Source organism: Numida meleagris, chromosome 2 (genome assembly GCF_002078875.1).
Source record: "Numida meleagris isolate 19003 breed g44 Domestic line chromosome 2, NumMel1.0, whole genome shotgun sequence".
Classification (NCBI taxonomy): domain Eukaryota; kingdom Metazoa; phylum Chordata; class Aves; order Galliformes; family Numididae; genus Numida; species Numida meleagris.
In genome coordinates this window covers 123,265,002-123,287,476 of record NC_034410.1, presented here as the reverse complement: position 1 = coordinate 123,287,476, position 22,475 = coordinate 123,265,002, and the positions used below count along the sequence as shown (strand labels likewise).

Genomic DNA, 22,475 nt, shown 5'->3' with positions numbered 1-22,475 from the left:
ACCAATGTTGCCTAGAAAGATGTATGTGCAAATAGAGGGGTACATACGCTGTGCCTGCCCTGTACACCTTTTAAAACCTGCATGATTCCTGTGGTCAAGCTGCTGGCACAAAACTCCAGCATGATACTCATGTACTTCAGGGATCTCACCACCAACAGCAAAGCAATCGAGAAAACAACAGTATGAAAAGGCAATGCATTTTAAAATGTAATGAAGTGTTGGGATCTTCTGAGCCCATGGAAAACAACTGCTTGTGTTTTGCTCTCCCTTTCATCTCTCTATAATAACATACTGAGGATAAGAAATCCATGAAGCCAAGAACACTTTCAGAAATGTTGCAGCCTTTGATCCTACAGACCATTAAATTCAGCTAAACCTGGATATAGATTACCCAGGTGATGTAGAGCTTGTAGACTTAGGTGTGAACTAATACTATAGGCTTATTTCTCCTGTTATTCTCTGCATCAGGGTGCTGCATGAAACACAAAATGTCCAGGAAGTTTGTGGTGGCCCCCTTCTCACGCTGGCTACCAACCTTTCCTGCCGAGTCTGCTCCTCCGTGGTTTCCATGGCGCACTCCAGGGAGGTCTGGAGGGACTGGAGTTGGTTCAGCGTTTCCTTCAAGAGAAAACGAGTCACGAACTGCTCCAAATTAGAAGCTTTTTGATAGTCCTAAAAATTACATTAAGAAGAAATTGGTGAGGATTTGCCCATTGTGTTAGAAATGTGTGAGGGAAAATTCAGATTTAGTTCAGAAAGGAAGCAGCTTGGAAAGCTTCGTGCTTATACAGGCAAACTACATAGGCAACCTTTATGCTTGTAGGACAGAAGGACCTCTGAATTTCCAGACATGGACACTTCCCACTCAAGATAAGAAAAGCTTAATTATTTTGGAAGCCATGTAGCTGCATATTTAATAATTTTATGAAATGCATGTAAGTGTCTTTCTGTTGCAACTTACTTATTACTGCGCCTATATTTAGTAGTCTGTAATGTTTCTTTGTGTAACTACATTTCCAACATATTTAATGTGTTCAAAAATATTTATGCCTATTTTGCCTGGTTAATTTTAGCAGTTCTGGTTGTTCAGATAGTGAAGTATTGCCTAACCAACCTGGAACCAGTGAAGTAATATGTAGGGTTTTTATATGTGAAAACTGCCTACAGAAGGCAAGGAGGTTTGGATATTTTTATGTGCCTCTCAGTGAAACACTTTTGAGAAGGAAAAATCCTTATTCTTAAAGAAGAATTTGTAATAGGTACAATTTCAGAGGAATTATACTGTAATTATATAATCTGAGTGAAAAAACAGGGACTGTCATCAAGGTGGCATCTGGGCTGCACATTTCTGAATCTGTGGACTAGCTTCTCTTCCTTCCTGTATTTTACTGTTGGATTTGCTTCTTGTTTTCATTTAACGTCACCAGCAATAACAGTGCGCAGATGAAACTAAGGTCCAAGTTTTAGCTCTTCAGCATTTTCTGTAGAACCTCACATATCAATCAGTGAGTAAATCTGGACACTCTAATCATATTTAACTTCAAAGAAAGCTTTTGGCTTTGTATGGAGCCCTATTTGGCCATGTGGGCCCCCAAAACAATGGACTCTTCTTCAATGAGCTGGTTGCAAGAATCAGACTGTATTGGACATCTTGAGTAATACCTCCTCTATTCAAATCTGTCAGTTTTGTTAAGGATAGAAAAGAGCCTCAAGCAGCTACTGAAAACACAGACTGCTGCCATCTGTGAAAGGGCACTTCATACCAATCCATGACTGCCAGCCCTTGCACCTTGTTCAACAGGATCCTTGTATACATGCTATCTGTTCCTCTGGGCTTTTCTTCCAATTCATTAATGACTCCAGTTATGGTCTTGGTCTATGCCAGTGTCAGTTGAGCTCTGCTGAAAAAGTTTCACTAAATACCATCAAGTATGCAAGAAATCAACTCTATGTTTAAACATCAGTTTAAAACAGAAAAACTTATATGAAGAATTCATACAACTGCTCACTCTATCACCTCAAGAATAAGATTACCATGGATGGGATCAACGTGAACATTTCCAGTAGCCCAGATCTGCACACAGGTAAATGCTGTGTGAGGGGAGTATTAACACAATATTGTAAACATATGCAATAAAGTAAACAACACCTTCCTTTTCCATACAAACATGCGGAAGAACTTCTTTAAGGCAAAGGTGACAGAGCAGTGGAACAGGTTTCCCAGAGAGGTCGTGGAGTCTCCTTCTGTGGAGATATTCAAGACCCATCTGGATGACAATCTGTGCGACCTGTTGTAGGGAACCTGCTTTAGCAGAGGAGCTAGACTCAATGATCTCTTGAGGTCCCTTCCAACCCCTGTGATTCTGTGATTCTGATTCCTGGTTTTTACCCTAATAAATACAAGAGAGAGGCTAGGCCAGTCCCTTAGAGCCTCTGCTTACTGAGTAGAGCCCTCACCAAGAAAAGAGAAGTAAAATGGCCTTCCATGTCCCAGACTATGAATGACTGTGTTAGCTGCTGCTCTGAGGATGGTAGTCTGGTACCCACTTTCTGCCCCAAGTCTGGTTGTGCATGAAATCCATTCTGCAGATCTTGAAAGTTTTGGCTACAGTTCCATCAGACACCAGAAAGGTATCATAGTATCCAAGGAGCACTGTATGAAAGATTTCTCTGGTCACTCTTCTTGACAGATGATGGTCTGTTAACATTAAAGAAGGCTTGTTATTTAATGGTGTTGTGTCCTACTCTAGCTGAAAACCTGTTTGAGTATTTGTGGCAATGTATGTGAGTTTTTTTCTAAACTCTTCCCAATTTTAGAATTCTCTTTGAATTTACTTGATTTTTGCATTTATATGTTTGCAATCAGAACACAAACAGGAGATGTTTTGAAATGTAAATGAGAAATAAAAGATTGTACAATAATAGCTTCAAAAGCACTTTGCTTTCTTTAACCATATGTGCTATTAAGTTCTTGCTGAAAGACTTCTGCTGCAGAAAACTTGGATGTTGAACCACCCATGAATTATCAGAATTACTTATATAGCCAGGAGCTTCACGACCATCTATATTTATTTCTTCTGTCTTCAAATGAATCAGGTATGAGGTACACTACAACCAAATAACTTCTTATTAATAAATTTTTAGAAGAGAGATACAAGATTGTCAGTCTACCTTTTGAAAAAATACCTAAGATTCATAACAGTCCCATAACCTCCCATTTGGGGGTTGGACTCGATGATCTCTAGAGGTCCCTTCCAACCCCTACAATTCTGTGATTCTGTGATAAACAACATTTTCTTATCATGCAGCACATCTGATTTTTCCTTCTGAATTTTCTGACCCCTTAACTGCAACTGATGCAAAACTGTTGCACCTGATGGAGATCATTTAAGTTCCAACAATTTTGATTCTCTGTGGCATCTAAGAACATGTACAAATCTGTGTAGCATGGACAGCTAAATAAAACCCTGCAGATGAAATCCCTGGTTTGTTTAATTTCTCAGTTATCATCAGTGTGCTTGGGAATAAATGAAAAGAACATGATAGAACGGACCATTTCTTATAAGTTTTTTAATATCAAAGCAATATCACAAAAGGAGGAGGAAAATCAATCTGTCTTAAAATTCCAGGTATCCAAAAATAATCCCTGCAAATATCTCATTATAGCTTCCTGCTCATAGTCATGGTAAATCTGATACCAGCATGCTGAAACATCAATAGTGTTTCATTTTGCAAACCACTCAGGTTTGCACCAGCACAGGGCCTGTGCTGATGGAGCATGGTGTAAACATAGGCTATGTGATACTTGCTGAACCTGGCTCCTTTCTGACTCCTTCAGAAATGCCTTCCTGCATATTAATATTAATGTCTTTTTAATCAGACTTACTCCAGGTTCATGCACATACCAGGAGTTAGTCCTTTTTGTAGCTGTTCTGTTGTCCCATAGTGGTATCTTTAAAGCCTTCCCAGTGCGAAAGGTCCTTGTGATCTTTGAAAATGGCTTAAGGCTGCCTTATCAGGTACACAGAGTCTTTACATAAAGATAGGCTAGGCAGGATGCTAACAGCATCTGTGGGAGTCTAGAATTATCTAACACTCCTTCCTTATAGTTCTCTTTTGCCCAAATACTGGTATTTACAACAATAGCCAGTTAGGTAAATGGTTATTTAATACTTTTCTTTGATTACTCAGAGAACTAAAAAAAACACCAAAACATTGCTACAGATATTATTTAAAGCTCCATTTAACTTCCTAGCATATTTGCAAAGCTGTTTAATTCATGGACTGAAACCAGTGGAACTATTTCTATTGCTTCAAACAAGGTCTTTCTGTATGTCCCAGTCAAAGGGCTCATTCCTACTGAGGAGAATCAGTGTGGCTTCCATGTAACAGATTGGAAGGTCTGACCAACTTGTTCAGAGCCAAACTCCTGCCTGCTGACACATAACTATTACTCGTATAATTATTTTGTAAGAACAGTTATGGAAAAAAGCAATAAGCATCTACAAATTTTCAACATTGTAATAATTTAAGTCATGGAGGGAAAAAGATTTTCAGGTACAACTCAAATTATATCTTAACTCCAGTTCTTAGCAATGAGGAATTACCAGCAATGCTTTGCTATCACTTCACCATTCTACTTCCTACAGAAAAGGGCCTTAATTTCTATCTTATTAAAGAGACAATGTTACAACATTTCACTGGATGAAAAAACATGTTCATTATGAACTAAGAAAAATATGTACCAATTTATTAGGTGTATATTATGTTAGACTAACTGGCAAGCAGAGTATTTATATTGTTGGCACTGTCCCAGTTAATAATGGGACCAACTGATAGTACCTCTGTACGTAAACTTGAAAAATGACCTGTTTCTTGCATGTCATTAACTGTAAATTATAGTTCATTAGCGTACACATTATACTGCACAGCAGTTTGGGTAGTCCAAATGAAATAAGCCTTTGTTGACATACCATTCTAGTTGTTAGTTTTACTGATTGTGAATGAATGAGGGCAATTTTCCACACTACCCTCATCAAGAGACAACTGTGACCTTTCTGAGCAGCTAATATTTGAGTTTCCATTAGTGCTACTGAGGATACATATAATTAGTGATTTCCCTATGGAAAAGGTCACCGTGGTATTTAAAACTGGCTTACAGACACCTTCACATGTGCAGAAGAGGGTTCCTTGTGTAAGGAGGAGTATCTGAGACTCAAGTATCTGCTAAGGGAGCCCACCTCTCAGATGTCACAGGTTGTGACTCTCTGTATCCCCTTAGCCCCATCCTCTGCCCTCAGGTGACCTGACGCTGACTCGTTTCTCACAAAAGCAGCTCCTTGAGGTCGGAAAAGAGGAGGATGCCTGTATTCATTTACCTGAGGCAAGCAAACTAAAAGTGACTGGAATAAAGAGAAAACTAAAATCTTTCTGAAGAGATGAGACAAGACCCACAAACTTACGTATAAGGGACATCTGCCAGTCTTCTATTCCAGCCTCTGTACCGAGCAGGGCCAGTTTCAGAGCCAGGCTGCTTGGGGCAGTCCAGATGAGTTTTCGACATCTCCAAGAATAGAGATTACACCATCTCTCTGGGAAACCTGATCCAGCATTGTGCCATCCTCACTGTACAAAGTGTGTTCCTTACATCTAGTTCCTTATATCTAGTTATATCTATATTCACTTCTGCAAGTTGTGGCCGTTGCCTCTTGTCCTTTTGCCATGCACCCCTGAAAGATTATTCTTTTTCTCCATAACCCTTCTCCTCCCACATGATGATAGGCTGAGAGAGCTAGGGCTGTTCAGCCTGGAGAAAAGAAGGCTCTGGGGAGACCTGAGAACGGCCTTTCAGTATCTAAAGGGGGACGATAAGAAAGAAAGGGACAGACTCTGACTCTTCGGCAGGATCTGTTGTGATGGGATAAAGGGAAACGATTTCAAACTAAAAGAAGGGAGAGTTAGACTGGACATAAGGAAGAAGTTTTTTTTACAATGAGGGTGGTGAGACGCTGGCACAGGCTGCCCAGATTGGTGGTGGAAGCCCCGTCCTTGAAGACATTCAGGGTCAGACTGTAGAGGCTCTGAGCACCTGATCTAGCTGTAGGTATCCCTGTTCATTTCAGGGGACTTGGACCAGATGACCTTTAAGGGTCCCTTTTAACTCCAAAGACTCTATGATTCTATGATTCTATGATAACCCTCCTGTAGATGACATAATTAAATATTCCCTCAGCTATTAACTAGATTCCCCAACTATTAAATAGATTCAACTTCAGTATTAAAATGCAGCACCAAGCATAAATGTAATGCCACTGCTCCTGGGAGAAAGTTGTAAGAATGGAAGTAAAGCATCAAAGCTGTTGGTGGTTTTGATAAATACTGACAGAATAATGGATAAATTAAATGGTTTTGGGTTTTTTGTTTATTTGTTAGTTTGTTTTTCTGCTGTGAAGTTATTTCTATGCACTTTCTTGCTTAGAAGTGTGGATATTAACTTAAGGTTATGTTCTTCTCTTTCTCTTTTTCCTCTTCAATTTTTAAGTTCTGACTATTTAGCACATCTTCTCTGGTATCGGGAAAATTTGAGCATTTTCTCCTTCTGACCCAGTAAGTGCGAGACTTCCATGAAAATCAAAGGAATTCCCAAGAATTTCCTCTCCTGAGAAGAAGAGGAAAGGGATGTATCTCTGGAATGTGCTTGCACAACTGGTCAGAATTCACTGGTTGCAGTTTGTTGAATTTATCTGCATTTGACTTGACTTGCACTACAGTCATAATATTAAATTTTATAGGTAGAAAATAGTGTGCAATGAAATCCCAAAATATCATTTAATAATGTCCCTGCATAAAAATAGCTGCTTAGCCATACGATTCTCTCTGCCTTGTAGCAGAGAGCAACTGGTGATATATTTAGCACTGTTGCCAGAATTTGTCTCCTCAGGTGAGTTTATAGCAGACAGCTGAAGAACTGTTTAGTATATAGATTTAAGCAAAAAGGATCCAGACTCCAATCCTAACCACTGGCAAGTCTGTCTCATCAAAAATTAGGGGATGAAAATAAATGGAATGGAATTTAGGCCAAGGCATCCATGGGCGAAAGAACAGACTTCTTGATGGTTCTTTGTAGGAATCTACAGACTGCATTTAATCAGTTTTATAGCTATTTTAGCTGGAAAACATAGAATATGAGCAACAACTATTCCTGCAAATGGGAGCAATTTCTAAAAGTTTAGCGCAGCTGGAGCTTAGTGACAAGTTCCTTTATTACTCTGATACTGTAACATTACCATTTTCTATCTCTGTTGAGTTCAAAAAGGATAGTTTAAAAATTCCTTCTAAAATTTTAACTTGAATCAAAGACATCAGTTTTACTCCACTTCTCTTTTCCATTTTTTTTTTTTGTTCAAAACCTTTGACAGTTCTTCAGGATTCAGACAAATATGTCCAGTCTTTAGGACTTAACGTTTAATCAACTAATCAAATTTTTCTCTAGAATTCTCTCTCATTATGTGGCTATAACTATGAACACTGTTAGTATATTAAAGGGCTATGTCTGGTCTGATATTAGAGCTGAATGATATGCCTGTGAGAAGTAGAAGTAGGGATGGGAGTGGCACCACATCTGCTTTGAAATGACTTCTTTGCATGAGCAGCATGGATGAAATTTTTATTTTATTTTTTCTTAGAATGAAAAAAAGAACTTTTATTTTTACTAAAACTATCTTCTTCTATTCTTCTTTTGGCCAAAGAATTGATGTATTTATTTTCTGCATTGTAGTTTCTGCCCAGAAGGGCAGGACATTTTGTTCTACGTTCGTATTTGCATTCCCGAGGCTGGGTGCCAGCAATGCAGGGCACATAAAGCCTAATGTGTAGGCAGCCACATCTTTCACTGGTTTTCTGGCTCTGTCTTTCCCTTTGTCTTCTCTGTAAAAGCCATGGATTTACAGAAAATCTTTCAACCCTTATTCCCTTACATGGTACGATCTTCTCACATCCATTCAAGGGGCACATACCCACCACTGGGTTTTTACCAGAAGATGGCTGAAAACAGGTGAAAGTGCACCATTTTCTCCAGAAAGACCAATCCTTTGATTCGATTGACTAGCTGAATGATAAATATTCTGAGATGTTTTCTGAAGTGAAATTCAGAAATGCTCATTCTTCCCCAAACTCTCCTTTGTCTGTGATCTTTTAACTAGTTCTTATACCTTCAAGAGAATTATGAGATTCAAAGCAACTTCTAAGTAATTATGAGAATCAAAATCCCTTGTTGCTGTAAATGGAAAGAGCTACAATACATATTCAGTTAAACTAGTGTATTAGATTTAACTGTTATTAAAAGATGGCCCAAAGCAGACAAATATAGAGGAAGAATTAGCTGTATGCTGTTAAGTTATACATACATTAGACTGTAGTGATATATTTTTATCAGTTACCTTACAGAATTAAAAATAGTCATTGCATGCAGCAGTATTACCACTGTTGCTCTCTCTGTCTTGAACTTCACTTGTCTACCTTCAGATTTTATGTAATCTTCATCCTGAATAGATTTCTCTTTTGTTATTAGGAATAGAAGGAATAATTCCTTTTTGTTCCAGCACTGCATTTCCAATGGAATAAAAGGAATAACCCCTTCTTGTTCCAGCACTGCATTTCCAATGGAATCTGGATATCTTGCTGACTTTAAAACATGAAAATGGTAGATGGCTGTGGTAGTTTACACTGACACTGACCTGAAAAAGTGTAACCATAACTGTAAGGAAAAAATGAACTGAATTCAAAGCTAATGCAGGAAAGTTAATAATCAGAATACCTGCCTGATAATAATCTCAGGCAGCAGGGATGTAATAGTTATTCAATGCATTAATTCTGAGAAAGGTTAATTTGCAAAAACTGCACTTTCAAAGGGACCAAGACTATGATTCTGGAAAAAACTGATAATAAATTCCAATCATGTGCAAAAACTAGTGCCAGCCAGTCTAACACAGATTTTGACAAAGCAAAAACACAATCTGAAACTTCATTTTCACTCAAACAGAATGTTAGTCATGAAACTCTATTGTTGAGATACTCTCATATAGTTTTTTTTTTTTTCCAGTTATGTTGTTTCAGGAAACAATTTATATAATTTCATCTGTTACTATTACTCAAACATGCAATTAAAAAAAATATCACGGTATTCTGGTTTATAATGGCTGTCAACCTATCAAAGTGCAGTGATTTGCATAATTATTATAACTGCACTGTCAGTAACTAAATTGCATATCCCTGCATTACTCTTTCAGCTCCTATGATCTCCTCTCTTACTTTAACTGTCTCCTATTTTTAGACTAATCATGAATTTTTCCAGTAGTAACAAGGCTGCATTGGCTTCTTTTTTTTCTTTTTCTTTTTCTTTTTTTTTTTTTTTTTTGGGTATAGCAGAAAAACAGATGATTTCATATAAGCAAAGAATTAGATGTGCTGTGTCAGTCAATAAATCCAGCATCTTGCTGCTGCATGCGTAAAATCATAGAATCGTAGAACCACAAAGGCTGGAAACAACCTCCAAGATCACCCAGTCCAACCATCCACATACCACCAGTATTTCCCCACTAAACCACATCCCTTAGTACAACATCCAAACGTTTCTTAAACACTACACCATACTCTTCTGGAGAGGAAATGCTAAGTCATGGCCTGAACCAGTGATTGAGCACCTGGTGGGAAGGCAGGGCCAACCCAGGGGAGCTCAGGTGCATGCAATGAGTGACCAGAAGGGGTGGAGCCAGGATCCATTCCCTGACCTCATTTAAGGGTCAGCAGTAAAGGCAAAGGTTTCTCTCTAGAGATCCCTGTGTACCTGAGGCTCTCTAAAGGTAAGCAGCTTTTTCCTCTTGTTTCTGTGTGTGTGACTGTAGTGTTTGGGTAAATCCTCATTCACTGCAGCATGAGATCTTGCAGCTCTGCTGCCATTGTTGTGCTTTCCACTGTGTTACAACTTCCCTTAATATATTTTTGTAAGCGACATGTAAAAAGTGGGTGGTTTTTTTTACCTTTTGTTTGCGTTATGTTTTTACATCAAGTACTTAGAAGGCTATTCCAGAACTTGATTGTTCTAGTGAATAGAAGTTATCATTCTCTTCCACATTTTTAATGTTTGCATATTTAAACTGTGGGTACAAACTAGATATGGTTATTGTTGTTTACATGCTGTTTGCTAACTTATTGAGCCTTGTTTCTAGCTGTCATGAACAGATTATTTTTGGTCTCCTTTACGAAATAGTTGCAAATGAATGAAAGAAAAGTTCGCCCAAAGCAAGGTTGTGAGTCTTCACACTCTAAAAAAGAGACTTTGCAGTCTCCTCATTTTGTATGTTTGCCTGCCATTCCTTTCACTGTAAGGTTGCAATGTTTTTATCTTCAAAAGAACACTTGTGCATCTATATTTAAAGGAGTGTGCTCTCAAAGGTTATCTCTCTTGATTCAATTTTGAAAGTGTAAGGCATCTGTTCTGGCCGTAGTGCTTTCTGGCTTTTGTCTATGGAAGAAGTATCTTGTATTGATGAGGGAGAAAAGAGTGAAAGCGATGAAATTGGAATGATTAAAAGGAAATCTAGAGGAAAAGATCAAGGGGATAACTCCAGTAATCGTTGAAACCAACTCCTGTTGTGCTGACAAGCTGATGTGGGTAGTTGCTGTTGTGTTACAGTTAATAAGCTCAGGTGGCGAAACAGCTCCATGTTCCCCAAATGCTTTTTACCCTGCATTAAAACCATTCTAGGATCTGACTGAATACGTGTTATGTTGATGAAGCACTGCTGCCCAAAGTAATATTCTTTTCTTATCTCAGTTTTTATGGACTGCATGGAAACCATCAGCCTTGGGCTTGATCCAATTAACATATTTGGCTTTATCTGATTCTCATTCGGAGAGAAAGTTATACAGGGTCAAGTTCCACTCACTAGTTAAAAGTTTAACTGTTAAAGTCAGCTGTGGTTTGTATTTTATTAAAATATAGACCCTATTGCATTATTTGTTCTTGGAATTAAAATATATGACCTAATAAGTACAACAATATAATGTAAGAAACAGCTTAGATTTGAAGTGTGTAACTGCTAGAGGATGGGTCAGTTTTACAACAGGTCTGGTCATCTTAAGCCACTTTTGAGATGCTTGCAGTGTTATCTGAACTAGTGCTACACAGACTGTATTTACCAGAAAAAAGAAACAACCAAGTGGCCACACAGTACTGCTCTCCCAAGGAAGCTTCTCTGCTGGGCTGAGCTGCTCTCAGCAATTCCCAGTTCCCACTGTTTTGCTAATGGGCTAATACAAAAAGTCTGAAGTTTAGTTGTTATTGTAGTGTAGCAAGAGCTGGTACTCTGCAGGTCAAAGCCATTTTCATCTTCATGGTAAAGTAACAGCTTAGGTGATGCTCAAGGCAACTGCCATGGAAATCATGGGGAAGGAAGTATGTCCCATCCTGATATTCCCTGGTACAGTTACCTGTCCACACAGCAAAATGAAATTATTGGAAATGGCTCCTGCTTCCTTCTGAGGCATGGGTGCCAGTGACTGGAAATATACAAGAACCCATCCTGGCTGGAAAATGGCCCTGTGGTGCTGGAAAGGGAAGGATGGAGAAGAAAGAATGGAGAAATGTGTTTCAGCTTATAAGAAAGAAGTGAACAGTAGATAGATGCTTTGACTTCTGGTAATGCGCTGTGGTATTGGGGTAAGCTGTCACCATGTTTTTTATCTGTAAGAAAAAATGCTTCAGAAACCTCATAACTATTCAGGTACCTACAACAGAGTCTGGTGCCATCCAGACCCACACCTACTTTTCAGCTTTTGCCTCCAGAGAAGGGTTTGATGGGTCTTCTGGGGGTCCTGTGTCCAGTTTGCCAGGCTCATGTAGACCTCTTGGACATCCTTTCAAACCCCAGGCTTTCTAAAATACTACTCAAGGGCTATGTTTAAACCCCTGAAAACTTTATTGGCAACTTCATTTCATGTGAAAATTTATATTTTTGGTAATTAAATGAGCTTTTGCAAGTTCACTGAGTCTAGATGAGTTCACCACCACCAGCAGGGCATGTAGGCAATAAACTATAGCAATACAAGGAATAAGAGCAAAACTTGTTCTTATTGAATAGCTCACAAATAGCAACAGTTTAATGGCTTTAACTTAAAGATGACATTTTTCCTCTAAGTTTCTGATTTTTTTTTCAGTATTCACAAGTTGCTCATTGAAGTCAAAGTCAACATGTCAAATGACTTAAAATACCTGGTCTGTTTTATCTACATACTTGTTACTCAGTGACTGATTTTTATATTATATGCTGTGGATTGCAAAGTTTCTCTTCATATTATTTGTACTTGATTAGAATAAAAATGCAGGTTGCCAAAGGTATTATGTTTATTTGGGCAATAGAATATGTTGATATTACATATCTTAAGTATGCTTCTGTGTTTTCTTAAAACAGATGTTGGGGCAAGAAAAGTCTCAAAGAAAGAAGCCTTCCAATGCTTCTGTAGTGGTTTGCTGCATCTTTAAATTTTAATTTCTTTCTGTAAGATGAAGAACAATCATGAACAGAACTATCCCAGCTCATGCTTTGATCAGGGAAGTATCAGTGTGGCAAGTACAAGAGAAACAACCAACACCAATGATTAATCCATCCTTGTCACTCCTGTAAGAGCAGTTTGTGCAGATTCTCCATCCTGAGAAATGTTCAAATACCAAATGGCACAATTCCCTCTAAAAATCCTCTCTTCCTTGGATAGAACACAAGATTGCTACCAAAACAGAGGGCTATAGCTACCCATAATATATCAGTTTTTGCAATTACGCACACACAGTCTTTTCCCTGCTGGAAGATGTTCCCATTTACATCTGTTTCTCTTTGTTTTTAGCTTAGCGCCTTGCCTCAAAGCAACAGAGCACAAACCATTCCTACATCAATGCACTTCCTCTCCTCCTGTCTGATATGCTCCTACCTTAAGTGTTTGTCACAGTAAAAATGTCTGAAATCCAAATTTTGCCCAAATTTTGTACACTCGTAGTAGATCAAGACCTGAAACACTCCCATCTGTTTGAATAAGATCACTGAAACAGTAAGCTGCTGTTCAGCTTGGTTAAGCTGGAAAGATCTGTCCCTGGATGGCCCAATAAAGTTTGGAAACTGTCTAGAAACTATTAAAAGACTGGAACTGTTTATCCAGTAGATGACTCAATATTCTCATTCACAGATAGTACAGGGTCTAGAGAAAAGCTCAGTTCAGGAAAGCTGTACTGAAAACCTTTCTAAAGTGCAAAGGTCAGTAGAGTACACAGATTATGCTGCAATTGTCTTCCAGGAGTCACTTATCTGCTAATCTGTTGGTTTAAAAATATCTGCATGTGGAAACAATTTTGAGTGATGGGGATAATTTGGTTGGTCTTGACTGAAAACCACAAGGCTGTAGATAGGCCAAACTTGAATTGCTCTTGGTGGGAGATCTTTCTGATTAAAGGCTGAATGATTTGGGGCTATTTGTAAACAAAAACCAAGGTGTTCAATAATATGTATGATTTCCAAAACTCATGGTGAATTAAAAACAAACCAACCATAAGACAATGTGAAGAGTCAAATTGATTTCATATACGAAAGCTTTTTGGTGTATGCTTTTACTACACTTATGGATATGACTCACCTAATGTTATACACTTTTAGCAAATTTAGATTTACATCTAAAGAAAAATATATTAAACTCTGCATTTACTTTATTAATGTAAGGATTTCTATCTGAAATAAGGAAGGTTTATACATCAGGTTTTCACATTTTCAGGCATGCTGATCCACTGTTCAGTGCCATGTGTCAGGGTTTCCTTGGAAACAAGCTGAACACTTTATTCGAAGCTCCAGCTCTGCAGCTGCCTCTAATGTAAAGAATCTGCTGAGAACCAGCTATATGGATTGGTAGGCGAGTAGGGATTTCTATAGGAAGGACCAAGTGCTGATTGTTGACCTGACTCTGAAGTGGATAAATTAAATTAAGTAGCAAGCTGCTCCTTTCCCTTCCCAGATATTTAAAACCACCTATCTGAAATGGCACACTCTCTGGGAATGTTTAGCAGAGCCTGACAGAGGCACAGAGCTTTCCTAAATCCATGAAAAATCAAAGAGATGGAAAGCACTTGGCAGCCCTGAGGACTAGGTCTGCAGTCAGCCTCATGCTCTGCAGAGTGGAATTCAGGTTCAAAGTAACTTTTTACTGTCAACCAAAGAAGATCAATGTGCATAAATGGAAAGGTTTCCTAAACCTAGCCAGGTCAAATATTCACTTTTTACTGCACCTGACAGCGTATATTACCTTTTCAGTCTATTGCTGATAATGGAATGTAGATTAAAGTCTCTAAACAGCAGTAAGTGATTTTGGAAGGACACCAACCCACTTTTGTTTTTTTAGTATGACAATTTGGCCCTTGGAAATTTGATTCTGGTCATTGGATATTGTCTTAACCGCTCTAGATGTGCCAGGTCTTTGTAGCTCTCAAAGTGTAGGTCCTCAATTTTTTGGATTCTTTTCTGTGCATGAGTTTTCCAACTAAATTTTGACTTGGAAGGTAGTAATAAATGCTCCCACTACCTAGTGAGTGTTTAAGGAACTAGAGTGGTGAAATGGCATAGCAATGTCAAAGTTTTATTTTGCACTAAGAGGAGAAGCCCATACCTTCCTCTGGGTACAGACCAATGGTCATTCACATCCAAATCACCAGTTTCTGAGTACCTGCTCATTTGTGCTGGGCTACATCGTACCTTGTGTGTTACTTGCAATGAACATCACTTATCCATGCATCTAAATATGCTAATTAGGCTTGACTGTGAACCTCTAGTTCTTATTTTAGGTGGATATATTTTTTTCATATCTTAGACTATTCAGTAAAATCTTGGAATATCGAAGATGGGGACTTTAATAGTTGCACTGCAATGGTTTGGTCATATAGCGTATCTGTTTCCTGAGAAATGAGATCTTATTTTCTGCTCCCAGGACTGTATTGGGAATGTAATTTCTGTACGAAGCCCTATTTGCTGAGCATATCCTTGTCAGGAAGCTCTATTTTGGAATATTTGAGGACATGCTTTGTGTTTAATCATGTTCCCATGCTTTAGGTAATAAATGGAATTAAGTTTTGTTTGCAGTGTTAGCTATACTATAGTTTTACCACCTTTAAAGTATAGTTAATTGGGATATTCCTGCAAGAGAAAAACCCATTAAGCTTAAATCTTCAGTCAGGAAGATAAAATTTTAAGACTTTTTTTTTTGAGTTCCTTAAAGATAAATACAACAAATACAATATTTATTATTATTCCATTCTTACCCATTTTCTAGTCAGGCCAATGCTTACTACTTTTAACTGACTACTGGGACTCCTCCTCTGTAATTAATTTCTGAGGTAATTCTTAAATGCCTTGTTCTATTCACTTCCAGTAGTTTTCAGCTGACATGTCCTGCCCTTTAGCAGCATTTTATGCAAGTGGTTAATCAAGCATTTGGTTTGTATTTTTTGTTGTGCATTTTTATTTTTATTTTTGATTTTGTACAGCTCGCATGAACTAATCTGCTCCTCTTTAGTGCCCAGCCCAATGAGGCAGTGAGTCACTTCATTATATGAACCGCATGAACTGAGAGACGTTCAGCTCACTGGCTCAAGCTCTAAATAAATAAGCCACATTTCCAGGGTTTTATTTTGGCAGTTCATGTAAAATGTATGAATGCTGTACTCTTGCAGAAGCCTGAATGCCAAAGATAACAGTTCTGATAGAGAAGCACAGCTGCCTCCTCATTGATTGCTGACTGACAGAAGGATATCGATTTTTTTTCCCCCTTCCCCCCCATGGGATCTCACTGAATAATTTAAGCTAAAATTTTTAAGTCATTGATGGCTTGCCAAGGCAAGCCCTGTGACTAGCCCTGTGTGAGGGGTCAGGGCTGGATTTGGAGGATCTTGGTTCACCTTCTTCCCTAGTTTAGGTTTTGCCTCACCTTTTAAAATTTTCCCACTTTGCACAGAACATTTAACTACAAGACAGCCAAGGAAAAAGCATATTACCAAAAGGCATATTAACTTCCAGCTTGCAACTGGTCATGAATGGTGTTCCCCAGCAATAGGTAGCGGGGCCTGTCCTGTTTAATATCTTTATTAATGGCCTGGGTGAAGGGCTTGAGTGCATTCTCAGTAAGTTTCCAGATAACACTAAGTTCGGAAGAAGTGTCAATCTGCGTGGGGATAGGAAGGCCCCATAGAGGGATCTGGACAGGCTGGATCATTGTGATGAGGCCAGTGAGATCAAGTTCAACCAGACGAAGTACCGGGTCCTGCACATTGGTCACAACAACCCCAGGCAACACTACTGGCTTGGGGCAGGAAGATGTGCTGGAAGGTGGTGCAGAAGAAATGGACCTGAGGGTGTTGTTTGACGCTTGGCTAAGTGTGTGCCCAGGTGGCCAAGAAGGTCAATGGCATCCTGGCTTGTATCAGAAATAGTGTTGCCAGCAGGAACAAGGAAGTGATTGTCCCTCTGTACTCAGCACTGGTGAGGCTGCACCTCGAGTACTGTGTCCAGTTTTGGGCCCCTCACTGCAAGAAAGACACTGAGGCCCTGAAGCGTGTCCAGAGAAGGGCAATGAAGCGTGAGGGGTCTGGAGCACAAGTCTTAGGAGTAGCTGAGAGAATTGTGATTGTTTAGTCTGGAGAAGAGGAGGCAGCTCAGGGGAGACCTTATCACTCTCTACAACTGCCTGAAAGGAGGTTGTGGTGGGGTGGGGGTCGCCCTCTTCTCCCATGATAGGAGCAGAGGAATGGCCTCAAGTTGTGCTGTGGGAGGTTCAGATTGGATATTATGAAAAATTTCTTCTTTGAAAGAGTGTTCAGGTGCTGGAATGGGCTGCCCAGGGAGAGGGTTGAGTCACAATCCCTGGAGGTGTTCAAGAAGCATTTAGATGTTATACTAGGGACCTGGTTTAGTGTGTAAATGTTGACACTTGGACTAGATGATCTTGGAGGTCTTTTTCAACCTTAGTGATTTTATGATTCTATACCAAAGCTCTTTATGAATGATCAGACACCTGGTTGGGAGGTGGGCATGAGCAGATGTGACCACAGTGAATTAAGCTGCTACAGCCCTTTAAAATCTTTTTAAGCTATCCTGGAGTCTACATTTACCAATACACAAATCTGACACCCCTGCACATCTATGTAATCTAATGATAGTCAGTAGTATAGTTTGGCACTTGAATTTTTTACTCACATTTTCTACTTCAAGAACTTGAATTATTTCTTTCAAATTCAGATTATTTTCAAAAGTTGATATTACTTTCCCCCATTTAGCATGAGACATGGAATCCTCTCCGAGTACTACAATATGAAGAACATCATTCTGATCAATCAGAAAGACAACTCTGATTAAATTCAAACTTTACAGCTAGGATACTTGACAATTTTGACAATCCTTTTCCTCCTGGACTTCTGCTATAAAAACAAGTATATTTGGGAGAAATTAACTATGAATTAGTAACTTTGTCTAAATATAAACATACTGGACACGTTCAAATATACAATACACTTACACAGTTTTTACTTACTTTCTTTGTTTTGTCCATTGCCTTCAGTATAGTAATGTTTAAGTCTTCCAAAACAGATAGAACATTTTCATACTCTCCTAAGTGCTGTGAAAAATATTCTGAAAGAAGAATATCCAAGTCACCTATTAACAACTGGAAAATTTTAGATTTCATCAAATATCAATATAATCAAGTCTGAAATTAGTTATGGTATTATTGTTAGCTATCTAACTGTATAGAATGATCAAGGCTTGCAATGGAAGGGATGATTTTACTTTGAAATTTTGATATTTTCCTCAAAACCATTCATGGAGTATTTAAAATACCAAAATCAGTGTTTCAGAACATTTCGTTTCAATATGCCAAATTGACAAGAAGACCACCTATTTTGAAAATATGCATATTGTATGTCTAAAATGAATTTTCAGTTTAGTGATCTATTTCATAGTTACTAGCAGGAAATGAAGTTTCCATATATGTGTACTAAATCTGATTATAACAATATGCAAACAAATAGCTCTCGTAAAGCCCTTAGAGGAGATGAGATTAAGTGGGGGCTGTTGTGAGTTGGGTTCAGCTGAGACCCAATGTTTTTCTGAGAAGTGACAAGACGATGAGTTGCTCAGTTATGCTTCTGGACTCAGGAAATGTGATTATCTTTTCAATAAATATGATATGCTCAAGGTATTTTTAACAAAAATAGAGGGAATAACATTAATTGTACAATGTTATTGTGTACCTTTTCAAACTAAAAGATATTTTAACAGAACCGATAACAAATCAGAGGGCATTGTTCAAAGTAAGTCAAGCATAGAAGTAAATCTGTAAAAATTGTATTTACTGATTTCCTACATATACTTGTGTCTGGATAAAATAGCATTAAAGTAAATACAATTATCATTGTATCAACAGGCTTTAGAGATTCCAGTATGTAAACTAAGAGCTCTCAAAAAGGCACACAAACACAAAGCAAATCCAACTGATTTTCATGGAGTGGATCATGAGTTTCTTAGGGGAGTCGTGAAAGGTTTTAGGAGCATGGTGACAAAGCCTGGTATTGCTGAGAGGTTGAATGAAATGATTTAGAAAGGAAATATGTTGTGCATTCACAGCCTGGAAATGAAGCTTCATTTCTGAGGAGCTATGGAAAAAGTTAAAAGAAGCTGTGGATTAAATGCATGTTGGGTAAACTCAGCACCAGATTCATAAATGAGAAACACCCCAGTGGCAACTATGGAAGATGTACAAGAGAGCTGCGGAGCTCATGTATCATGAGGACTGCTGAAGCTGCCCATATTTAATCAAAATGGACAGGGGAAAAAAAAGTCAGCACCAGGCTGAGACCTTGGCTAGCCCTTTGGCTGACTGATGGGCTCAGGCTGTGGGATGAGCACTGAGCAGGCCTACAAGGTACAAACCACCCAAAAGCTGTATATCACTCCTAGAACAAAGCCACATTCTTCCTTGACCAGGTTTGTGTAGTTTTGGCCAGATTCTCAGCTAGCAGGAGTCATCACAGTGCAACTGACTTTGGCTAAGTCACTAAATATTTCAGCACCACATGCTGAGATGCCCTGCAGTGGGTTCCTGAGCACAGGCAGTGTCACCTCATGGGCAAATACATCAGCTGGCACTCAAATCTGCAGCATTTTCAGCTTTTAAAAGTCTTTACCATGATTGACCTTGGGAAAATTCAATAGGCCACTGTTTGCTGACATCGTTTCCCAGAAATAGCCTGCTTTTGACAAGCGTAACTATCTGTTTGACATCTTGTGGGAGGACTTGCAGAAATTTTCTGTAAATACTTTCTGCTGCAAACAGCACCCCTAAGCCATGGAAAAAATCTTCATGACTCGCAACCCAGAGCAGGACACAGAGGTAGGTCAGTGGGTAGGTCACTGGGCCACACTGGGGCCTTGCAGGAGGTTTTTGTGATGAAGGATGACAATGTGTCAAACTGCTGTTCATACTGAACTGAGTTGGAGGAAAGTAATGAACTATCCTCCAGTGGAATAGGACAATTTTGGAAAAAGATTTTCAAAACACTCCTACCATTGAAAGTAATGAACTAGAAAAGTATCCCATAGTAAAGGGAAACAAGATCTCTTCACTAGAACAGGACTCTTAAAGCTCAGACAATCTGAAGCATGGATTAAGAAATATGTTCTCAAAGCAATATCTGTATCTCATGGATGACTGAAAGATTATAAGCCATCTGCATTCTTCAGGTGTAGTTGTTTCAATGTTACTAACATTTTTTGCTTGAGCTACAAAGGTTAAGCTGAAAGAAATATCACAACACACAGTATGTTCACTTGCGCATGGCTGTTGCAGGCAGAGATTGTTCTTGCTCAATGAGGAACTTACCACAAAGCTCTTCAGTGTCGAGATTGCTGGAAAGATAAGAGGATAGCGAGTTAGTGCGCTTAGTCATGGTGGCTGTTGCACTGGTAGGTAGCAGGACTCACAGATCATTTATTACAGAGATGTGAAGCTCCCCTGCCTGGGCTTTAGCTTGGCCCTTGCTGCCCTGTGTAGGCACCTCCTGAGCCATGCTGCAGCCTTTCTGCCTCACAGCCTCTCCTCCCCATCATGTTCCTTCCACTTCAAGACATGGTACCCTCCTACTCACCAACATCATCTGCCCAGTCCCTGTGCATTATGCTGTGGAGTCTCAGAGCTGTCAGAAATCCATTTAAACACCAGAATTTGTGCTTTTTTCCCCCCCACCTGCACTCCTTTTCTGTGGCTGTCATGCTGTATGGCATGGCTCTGCTCAGCCCTCCATGCTAAACAACAGAAAACCCAACCTTTGTCTCCCATTGCTGTTTCTCCCACAAGATGAAGTACAGCAGGACGACAAAACCAGACGTAGCTTCTCAGCACATACATTCTATAAGTCTTTCTGGCCGTACAAAACAGTTTCAGCAGCAAAATGTAGCAACACAAAAATAACAGTTGCGTTGCCATATTGTCATGAAATACACACAGTATAAATACACAAAGGTGAGCAAGTATTCTTTAAAATTGAAAACTGTTTATTTCAAACAGATTTAATCCTGATTGGCTTTGAAGCACTATTTTTCTCTCTGAAGTTTTAAGAATCAAAAGAGAAACCATTTGAGCTGCAGCTCACTTCTGAATGTTGGCATGGTGGCTTTTCCCAGGGAAGAGAAGCTGATTATTCAAGAAACTTAGAAGTACGAATGTCCTTTTTGAATCTTGCTGATGAGTGAATATTGAATGGCTGATTGCACTTAGGATTTTTTCACTTATCTTTTTAATGGGACTTTTTTAATTGACCTTTTAATAAAATTATGAAACAGTGTTACCTTGAAGTACCCTAAAGCATTTTCACAAATGCTAACTTTCCTATATCTGGCTTTTATTCATGAGAGAGACAGAAACAGAAATTTCAGGATCATGGGTTCTCAAAAACTTGCATAATCAGGGCTCTGGTCTGAGCATTTTTAACTGATGATATAAATGAAGCTTTCCCAAAACTTTCATTAACTAAAGGTGACATGAACCACATTTGAATGGATCAAGTAGGATGGCTGCAATGGGGAAATTCATAATCTGGAAGAATCAGTGGTGAAAAACTTAACCTAGGCCAGTAAACTATTTGATGGGAACAGAGTCTACAAATACTTAAGGCTGTTCGCCATGGATCACTATGACATCATGGATTAACCATCTCCTTGCAACCACTTTCACAGTCAGCACTCATTTTTGAAACACTGCAGATGGTCGGTGCTCAAACGTAGGCTGAGATCTGATAAATGACCTCAGCCAAAAAGCAGTAACGAAATACTAGGGTATGACATGGCGGGAGTTTGCTGTTATGATGCCTGCCTCTTGCTCGTTTTCCCTATGTTTTCTGCCCCTTTGCATCTTCTTTCCTAATACTTCCTCTTTGAAAACAACGTTTCTGTATTTTTTAATTTACATCTTGATCACTGTTAAAAACAGCCTTTTACATTGCAAGTCAGTCAAATTTGCTTGATGTTTTCAAATTTCATATTAAAATTCATTCTGGTCCTTGTTCTTCTTCACTATTCTCAGCAGTGTGGTACTAACAGAGCACTATGACATGGCTTAGAGGCTTTCAGCATCGCTGCTGTCAGAACATCTGCATTAGTCTCGCTAATAAAAGTGATGCAGTTGCAAATGGACTACAGTTGAAAATTCAAAAGTATTTAGATGCTGAATTTATTTTCAGTTAGAATTGGGCGCTTGAATAATTAGAAAATTACTGTCTGAAGTGATTTGTGCAACAGCCTTCAAGAAGCCTGTGACAACATGACAAAAAGAATATGGATTTCACTCTAGCACCCTCATAGTATTTCCTTTTCTGTTATAAGCATCTTTTGAGGCTCCATTGTTCTTGGTGCTCTGCTGGGAGAGGATGCTATTCTAGACAGGGCACTATAATTTTTTGTGTCACGGATTATTTCATGCTCTCAGAAATAATAACATGTTTCTTCATGCAACATGGCTGTGAGCAAACCTGGCATTCTTTTTCTGCACACAAACAATTTTGAGCAACCTGCAGGATGTTATAGAAGCAATTAAAGAAGTTTGGAATACATTTAACAGTAGAGTAGCGAGGCACACACCAAGGGGCTGTTTGTGCAGCTCAGTACTCAGGTTTATGGTGGGCACCTGTTCATCATTTCAGTGAGTATAGATACCAAGGGTGCTTCTGCTCAGACCTATAATCTAGCAGTGCTGAACATGTAATTTGCAATATTTGCAGAATGACGCACATCCAGGCTCTGGCACTTTGCTTCTGGTAAGCACCCAAAGCATGGGGTGAAGCCAAATACGTTCACATCACGTCAGCACAATCATTTTTTAAACCTCTGCACTCCGTTTGCTTT

General features: G+C 39.0%; 1 protein-coding gene and 1 long non-coding RNA gene across 3 annotated transcripts in view; one reads left to right on the top strand and one right to left on the bottom strand.

Moving 5' to 3' along the window:
• NECAB1 (N-terminal EF-hand calcium binding protein 1) overlaps positions 1 to 22,475 on the bottom strand; it is a 56,192-nt gene that overhangs the window by 10,603 nt on the left and 23,114 nt on the right. Inside the window, exons 4-6 of one of the 2 annotated variants that reach the window (XM_021386432.1) lie at positions 19,960 to 19,985; positions 17,614 to 17,711; positions 536 to 618 (exon numbers count right to left, since the gene is read on the bottom strand). In XM_021386432.1, the coding sequence (XP_021242107.1) occupies positions 536 to 618; positions 17,614 to 17,711; positions 19,960 to 19,985 (207 nt within the window). Of the gene's footprint in view, positions 1 to 535; positions 673 to 17,613; positions 17,712 to 19,959; positions 19,986 to 22,475 lie in introns of both variants that reach the window. The other variant, XM_021386431.1, reaches the window with a different exon arrangement.
• Positions 9,778 to 22,475, top strand: part of LOC110393527 — a 56,504-nt gene continuing 43,806 nt past the window's right edge. The window contains exon 1 of the long non-coding RNA XR_002435028.1: positions 9,778 to 9,860. This is a non-coding gene — a long non-coding RNA (uncharacterized LOC110393527). The remainder of the gene's footprint in view (positions 9,861 to 22,475) is intronic.